The sequence below is a fragment of the Amblyomma mixtum genome, chromosome 6, assembly GCF_055824585.1.
Source record: "Amblyomma mixtum isolate Tamu chromosome 6, ASM5582458v1, whole genome shotgun sequence".
NCBI lineage: Eukaryota > Metazoa > Arthropoda > Arachnida > Ixodida > Ixodidae > Amblyomma > Amblyomma mixtum.
The window spans coordinates 34984296-34992999 of NC_143017.1; the positions used below are offsets into that span (position 1 = coordinate 34984296).

The following is an 8704-nucleotide window of genomic DNA, read 5'->3' on the forward strand; positions in this document are numbered from 1 at the left end:
CTCTTGGCACCTCTCTCTCTCACTTCCTGTGTGGGCAGGCTAAAGGAGACGAGAATGCGCGATCCGTTATCAGCGTATCTTGAACACAAACATGTCTTTGCTACCACTATGCTCGGATTCCGCCACACAGATAAGCACATGATATCCACTTGCAACTCAATCGGGAAGTCCTTGATAATCTATAAAGCCCTTATAATAACCAGGTAGTACTCGCCTTGGATCTTATAGGGGCATTTTACATTGTAGCATACGAGATCGTACTCACTAACCTAAGCCAGACCAACTGTGGTCTCAGCACAGTATGTAACGGATCGTCAATCCTACATCCGCATTCAAGATAGACAATATGGTCCTTACCTCTCAGCATGAGGGGAACCCCCAAGGCGTGGTACTTTCCCCGCTACTCTTCAGTCTAGCTATGATGCACCTGCGTGCCCAGCTGGGTGGTGTCGCTGGCGTGCAGCATGCTCTGTACGCCATGACATCACCATTTGGGCCACGCAAGGAAGCATAGTGGACATTGAAACCGGCCTGCAAACAGCGGCGACGATAGTGGACCACTACGGCCTCCACTGCGGCCTGCAATGTTCTCCTCAAAAATCAGAATTTTCGCTCCTCCGCCCCTTGTCAGAGTGCAGAACTGAATTCTCTCTTTCTCTTGAAAGTGGTTCTGAAAGCGAAAGTGATGAGATATGTTACTGGGACTTGACATCCACAAGCTCAGACGGCCAGACACTACATTGGCCAAACTTTGTAAAGTTGTGAACCAGGCGTTCGCAGGGTTTCCAATAAAAGTGGGGGTTACAAAGAAAGGATGCCTCTCTAGAAGTCGACTTCTCTATTCGACTCATTGTCTCCATCTACCAAAAGAAAGAGGAGAATGCCCTTGAGGTTATCCCTCGCAAAATTATTAGGCGTGCCCTGGACCTACCCATCCCTACTTGAAACAGCCCTTGGGGAGGTGAATACTTTCCGGCAGTTACGGGAGGCGCACCTTCCCAACCAGTACACTAGATTTTCCCAAAAGGTTTCGGGTTGCCGCCTTCTTGCTCGACTTCATATCCAGCACACCACTCTCATGAAAGACAAGTTTCGCATCCCCAGAACTGTTGAGGCGCGCCCTCCAAGTACGACCAGTTCCAGCCAACATGTCAAGAAGATCATAATCCTCGGTGTCTTGCACGAGCGGAAGCCGTTGCCCGATATAATGAGAACAAAACAGGTGTATACTACGTGGACGCTCCCGGCCCTCCCCACGGGGATGATACATGCCTGCGGTAGTGCCGAACTGCGACACTATTAACGGCTTCACGTTCAAAGCACGGAATGCACCACACGCAGAAGAGGTCGTGACTGCTATCGTGGCTTGACATTCCGAGTCAAAATACATAATCACCGACTCTCGAAGGGCCTATCGGAACGTCGGCCAAGGCTCGACTCTCTTCCTAGCCTATCAGATCTACCTGAATAGCATACGATATACGGCCCCGCACAGAATTACCTTATGTGAGCCCCTGCTGATCAGGAGTTGGCAGGAAACAAGGCAGCAAACGCTTCTGTACGCGCACTGTTTTACCGCGCTGCTTCCTCCTCCCCACTCGTTCAGCAATCCGATTTTAACCCGGTCTGTAACTTCAAAGATTAAACAACATACTATCAAGATATACATCGTTTTACCCATGGCTATGTAGAGCTTCAAGAAGACGGATGAGCTGCTCCTTCTCTGCCTTCTCATCAATGCATTGTTATACCTTAAATCCGGCTATTCCTATGTCCTCGACCCACCTGGGAAGACTGCTAGGCGATCCTGCTCGGCTTCCACGACTTACAGGCCCAATGAGCTTTAGTCGGCCGCTCCCGGGCAGCGGTCACCGCTACTGCGGTCTCAAACTAGGGACTTCCACCTGGTACCAGTAAGGACCGCTTCCTTATGATATGATCCAAACATACGACCTGTATTTTTATAGCCTAATAAATTTTTTCACCACCACCACCCACGGCACGCACTTTCCGCGAACATCCGTCGTAGAGAGTCAGAGAAATAAATATTTACCGCGGGATTTGGGACACGTAGGTCCCTAGATTCCCTCACGGCCCCACTGCACTAAACGTTCATGAGCTAACGGAGTTCCATTACGTGGGTGGCTTGGTCAGTGGCGATCTTCTACCTGGCTGGGTGCGTCGAGCGCAGCGGGATCTCTCATTCCTCTGATGTGGCCAGGAGCTCCGAGCCCCGCGTATGGGGGTCCGCAGGGCATTCAGGGAGAATGTGATTGAGCAGCGTAGGGGTGGGTGCACTGGGTACAAGAGGGTGTGGATGCACCCGGGTGTATGTGTGAGAGCAGATGGGGGGAGTGAAGGGTGCGTGTCTGAAGGCGAATTAGTGGGGTGGAGGGTATAGTTGGCGCTCGGCGCGATATGCCTGGGTCATATCACTCAAGGAGTGCATACGCTCCCGGGAAGAGCCCGACTCCGCCGCCGCCCGGCTGAGAAGTAGTCACTTCGGGAACCCCGGCTAAGTTGCCGGGGATCCCAGAGTGGGCAGGCACCCAGATCAGCTCCACATGGCGGGGTGAGTTTACGGGAGGTGAGCTGAGGAAGCGGAGAGTGGTCGCGTGGACTCGCCCTCGTTCAAAATTTAGGAGGGCAGTTTTTGAAGGGCTCAGAATGTACCGGGCATTTCTCTTTGCAAGGGCAAGCGTGATAGCCGCTTCTTCTGAGGATTTCGGGGTGAATGCGGCAGGAAGGTGAAGAGTGGCGGTGAGTTGGAGTCTGTGCTCACCGGCTGCAATTGTCGCGCCTTCGACCTTGCAGAGTGCGTCCACCCATATTGCGTCGGCCTCCGCACCGTATAATTTGCGGAGATCCATTGCACGGGCTATGTGGCGGGCTGAGTGATAGGTGGCATGGATGTTTCGAGGGAGGGGTCGTGTACTCTTCTTTGTACCTCGTACACGCGGCATTGTACTCCGCTGGTGGGTCTTTTAAGCAAAGGAAATGGCGCAATAACTCTCGTAACTCGATGGACACCTTCACCATAGCCACAGCTGCCGTGCAAGGAAGACAGGAAGGAAAGGAGAGAAGTAGAACACCACTGGGAAGCGGGGGTATGCAGGAAGGTGGCAGTGTAAGCAGGACAGAAAGAGGTGCGAACGGTTTCCAAGGCTGAAATGGAGCCGTACACCACGGGACCTCTGTCATCCTTCCTTCTTTCACTCCCTACTTTATCCATTTCTGATGGGCGCTGCACTGTGTCTCCCTGCTGCCATAGCTCAGTGGTTAACGGGCTCTTCTACTGATCCGGAGTATGTGGACCCGAACCCGGCCGCGCGACGGCCGCGTTTCGGTGGAGGCGAAACAGGAAAGGCGCGAATGTACCGTGCGACGTCAGTGTAGGTTAAAGATCCCCAAGTGCTCGAAATTATTCCGGAGCCCTCCATTGGGCAACACTTTGTATCTTTCCTCTTTCGCTCCCTGTGATAACGCAGCAAGTCGGCCAACACGCCCACATGTGTATCTAGCACGACCATCGCTGAGCGTGAACCGTGTGACGTCACCTATCAGTATATATGTACGCCTGCTTGGAATAAAGCGATCCCATTTCCCTGGCATGCCTTGGTCCTGACGTTATAACAATTGGCGACGAGGCGGTCTACGCGCCTACGTAGGCAACGGCCGATCGAGCAGCAGGCGAGCAGGACCCTCGTCCAGCGAGCGTTCGCGGGGAAAGTACAGTACGTGCTCTTGGGGTACGACTACCGCCTACAGACGCTCACGGACGCCGTCAGCTACGTTTGTGCTCCTCGGAGGACAGCATTGCTCAAGCGGCCACCGGTCCCACAGCCAACAGCAGTCCGAGAGGGACAGCTCTTCGGAGGAAACAGATGAGTAGCGAACTTCTGTACTTCTTTCAAGATGCTATCAGTGGGGAAGATATCGGACTTCGACCCTAAAACGCAAAACTTCGAGTCGTACTTGGAACGGTTTGAGCACTTTTTAACGGCAAATGGCATAGCCAATGAGAAGCGCCTCTCCATCTTCTTGACAGTGATAGGCCCGGAGGCTTATGAAGTACTAAGAAGTATCACGGTGCCGAAATCACCGGGAGAAAAGTCGTATGAAGAAGTTAAAGGTCTCCTGAAAGAGCACTACAGCCCCAGAAGCTCCGTCATAGCAGAGCGATGCAAGTTTAACAGACGCATGCAACAAGACGGGGAAAGCGTCGAAGGGTTCATTGTAGAACTTAAACACTTGGCCAGGAATTGCGATTACGGCGAATTTTTGGAAGATTCCCTTCGAGACAGGCTGGTTGCCGGCATACGGGATGAAGAGACTCAGCGTACTCTGTTCGCGGAACGAGACTTGACTTTTAAGAGCGCATGCAAAATCGCCCTGGACAGGGAACTAGCAGTGCGAGACAGTGCGCAAATGCGCTCAAGAGAGCAAACGGCATCGGTGCACGTCATGAAAGGCCGACCGCGTCAAGACTGGAGGCAAGCCAAACACCAGAAAGGTCAAGGCAGCAAGAGCGAGAAATGTGAAAGATGCGGGAGGGGACACTCGTCGGAAGTTTGTTGGTACAAAAACTCTGTTTGTCGCGAGTGTTCCAAAGTGGGTCACTTCAGAAATATGTGTCCGGCTGCTAGGGCGAAATCGAAACGGACGCATGCCCTCGAATGTTCCGAGGAAGACTCTGAGAATGAAATGTATCAATTGGTTAACTCAAACCAATCGTGTAATGAAGTGGGCGTTAACATTGAGGGGCGCACGCTGAATATGCAAATTGACACGGGAGCAGCCGTCACAATTGTTCCAGAACAAGTGTACCAGTCTCACTTTTCGCACGTAAAATGTGAGCCGTGCAAAATGTCGCTTCGCACGTATACTGGGGAGCAGTTACAACTTAAAGGGCAGTGTGACGTGGCTCTTCGGTACAAAGATCAGAGCATGACGCTACCTGTCATTGTTGTAAGGGACAACGGAAGGCGGTTACCAGCACTGCTTGGACGGAATTGGCTAGAACGTCTGAAACTTGACTCCATGGTTGGAAATTGGGCAGGTGACACTCGAGGACAGAGTGGCGGTTCTAAAGCAGAAGTACCCGTCCGTATTGTCAGGCAGATTAGGAACAATACAGAAATTCCAAGCAAAATTTGTTATGCAACCGGGCACTGTTCCTGTTTTTTGCCGCGCCAGGCCTGTACCATTTACACCGCAAGAAAAGGTCGAGCAGAAACTGTTGGAGCAAATCGAAACAGGCATGCTGCAGCCAGTGATGCGCAGCGACTGGGCAACGCCACTAGTCACAGTTTTAAAAGAAGACGGCAGTATCAGGTTATGTGGGGATTACAAGACAACCGTAAATCCCTCACTGAAAACAGGTCATTACCCGCTACCGAGACCGGAGGATTTGTACACTGCTTTAACAGGAGGAAAGGTGTTTTGTGTCCTAGACCTTTCGTCGGCATACCAGCAATTGCCACTTACTCCTGAGTCCCGACCTTTTTTGACTGTAAACACTAGTCTCGGGTTGTTTGAATTCCAACGCCTACCTTACGGGGTGGCCAGTGCGCCGGCAATATTCCAGTCAATGATGGACGAGGTGCTTCATGGCATCCCGCACGTGGGATGTTACATCGATGACGTGATCGTGACTAGACATGACACGGCAGACTGCCAGAAGACACTGGAGCGTGTCTTGCAGCGCTTGAGCGAATATAACATCACTCTCAATGTGAACAAATGCCGCTTCTTTCAGAAATCGGTCACGTACTTGGGTCACACGGTAACTGAAGAAGGTATTTACCCTACCGACGCCAAGAAAAAGGGCAATCTTGGATGCACCGGAGCCGACCACCGTGACAGAGCTTAAAGCATATTTGGGCATGTGGAATTTTTATTCCAAATTTCTTAAGAACGCCTCGACTGTAGCGGAGCCGCTTTATCGGCTGTTAAAGAAACATCACAAATGGTCTTGGACGAAGCAGTGTAGCGATGCATTTAATGATACGAAAGTCCTACTGACCAGCAGCAAGGTGCTGGCATTCTAGGACGTCAGGAAACCGCTCGCAATGCTTTGCGATGCATCGTCATATGGCTTAGGAGAAGTTATCTTTCACGAGACGGCTGAGGGCGACGAGAAACCAATCGCATTTGCGTCGCGTACGCTTACAGAAGCAGAAAAAAAGTATGCACAGTGTGAGCGCGAGGCTTTGGCCTTAATTTTTGGACTCAAGAAATTTCATAGGTACCTGTACGGCCGAGAATTCACCATATACACAGATCACCAGCCATTACTTGGTATCCTTGGGCACGACAAACGTGTTCCAACTATGGCTGCCGCACGTATGCAGCGCTGGGCTATAATGCTTGCAGCTTACAGATACCAACTGAAGTTTAGGAAGGGGAAAAATGCAGAAGTGGCCGATGCCTTGTCAAGATTGCCTCAGCCGGTACCCGCGAAAGACGAGGCATCCGAATGTCTGTCAGTGTTTCAATGCCTTCCGCTGACAGCTGTCGAGATAGCAAAAGCCTCAGAGCGAAGCTTAACGCTGAGCCGGGTGGCACACTTCACGTTGAACGCGTGGCCTAGAGATTGTGCAGACGATTTAAAAGCTTATTTTGCACACAAAGAAAGAAACGTGTTCCTCGTACTGGTAGACTCGTTCTCAAAATGGATTGAAGTATGGCCAATGCCCTCAACGTCTGCATTAAAAACCATTGAGAAGATTAGGGGTGTTTTTGCCGCTTACGGCTTGCCTGATGTATTGGTGAGCGACAACGGGCCACAGTTTACGTCAGCGGAGTTCACTGACTTCCTGAGCACCAACGGTGTAAAACACGTGCGTAACGCCAATTCGAGAATAATCATCACGGACTCCCGAAAGCATGTGAACATTACTTGGCAGGGGAGATCTCCCCATTAGCTGCTTGTATTCTACGACGGACTGCCACTCATCCAACACCCAAACGAATCATTTGGGCTCCTGGCCACCAGGGCTTACGAGGTAATGAGGCCGCTGACGTGGCTGCCCGAGCGCTTACTCACCGGGCTCCTCATCCCAGCTCTTCTGGCTCGGAGACTAACCAGCCGCTGCTGCGATTCAGGGAAATATTAACACATTATAGCGACAACCACCGCCTTTTCCCGGCCCCTGCAAAAGGGCTGAGTAAGACGGAGGAGCGAACTTTAAGGCGCCTGCAGACAGGTACTCTACTCTGTCCTGCAATAATAAAACATTACGATCCTAACACGGATGGGCGATACCCGCACTGTGGGGAGACCTGTGATATCTTCCACATGGTGTGGGCATGTACTCAAAATCCCCACCTCCCCCCTTCCCCTACCCCTTCCAGAGAGGCATGGGAGACTGCCCTCCTCAACTGCTCCTCGCTTGAGTCCCAAAGGGCTCTGGTGAAACGGGCGAGAGACGGGGCCTCGTCGTGCGGTGTCCCGGACTAGGGACGCCGACCATGTAGCGGGGCCACTCTGTGGCTCACAAACTCTTTTTCCCAAAATAAAAGTTTTCACCACCACCACCACCCCGCCTTATCATGCCGCATCCAATGGGGCTGCAGAAAGAACTTTACAAACCGTGAAAAAGTCATTGCTGAAGCAGGTACTTGAAAGCGAGGCATCACATACGAAGCTGACGATTCAAGAAAGAATTGATAGCTTCCTCATGGCTTATCGTAACACACCAAGTAGTGTGACGGGCAAATCACCCGCTGAACTTTTTTTGAAGCGTCAGCCACGCGTCAAACTTTCTTTACTCGAGCCTAATTTTGCAAAGACCATGCAATACAAACAGGAGCAGTTAAAGGCACAACGCGATTTGGTTCGTGGGCAAGAGCGCGCGTTTGTTGTGGGCGACCGTGTCTTTGTGAAAACTGTGCGCGGTGAGAGTGTTGCCTGGGAAGAAGGTGTGGTGTCCCAGGTTGTCAGTGCTGTGACATACGTGGTGCAAGTGCGCGATGGATTGCGCTTCACGCATGCCGATCACCTGCGTCCTCTGCACGCCGACCCCAGCTCTACTCCTCCGCCCAAGAATGGGGGTGCTAAGACAACCCGACCGGTGGAAGTGTCCTCATCCCTGCCTGACACGGACTTGTCACTGTCGCCATCGGAGCCCGCCAGTGGCGCAGCTGACGCGCCGGACGGATCAACCCAGCCGGCCACGGTGCAGCCTGCTCCGCAGGAGCAATCCGAGGCTCCCTTGGCCAACGCGCCAACACTATCTGCACCACCAGGGTAGAAGCCAGCGCTGCGTAGAAGTGCTCGCGTGCGAAGACAACCAGACTGGTATCAACCCCAGAACTTTTGAGTGATGGCTTGTAACTAAATTAAGCGGGAAAGAGTGTGATAACGCAGCAAGTCGGCCGACACGCCCACATGTGTATCTGGCGCGACCATCGCTGAGCGTGAACCGTGTGACGTCACCTATCAGTATATATGTACGCCTGCTTGGAATAAAGCGATCCCATTTCCCTGGCATGCCTTGGTCCTGACGTTATAACACTCCCATATTCCTCCCCTTCCACACGGCATGGTTGGGGTGTCCAGCAAGAAGCGAGACAGTTACTGTGCCATTCCCTTTCCTTAAAAACAGCTTTTAGAACGAGCGTTCTACTCTTCCCGTTCTTCAAGGTCATGTCGGTATGCAAAACGATTGGCTTCTCAGCTCGAGTACTTCGGCGGCCCCAT

General features: G+C 52.1%; 1 protein-coding gene across 1 annotated transcript; it reads left to right on the top strand.

The window, feature by feature from the left end:
• Positions 1–3915: 3915 nt before the first annotated feature.
• On the top strand, positions 3916–8255 carry LOC149338775 (uncharacterized). The gene is made up of 2 exons (XM_089550797.1): positions 3916–4852; positions 7924–8255. Exons 1-2 carry the CDS (start codon positions 3916–3918, stop codon positions 8253–8255), a joined length of 1269 nt encoding a protein of 422 aa, XP_089406923.1.
• The last annotated feature ends 449 nt before the right edge of the window (positions 8256–8704 follow it).

Coding starts and splice junctions, on each gene's coding strand:
- LOC149338775 (XM_089550797.1), top strand. CDS start 3,916: ATGCTATCAGTGGGGAAGATATCGGACTTCGACCCTAAAACGCAAAAC. Junction 4,853..7,923: donor TCACTTTTCGCACGTAAAAT/GTGAGCCGTGCA, acceptor CCTGGGAAGAAG/GTGTGGTGTCCCAGGTTGTC.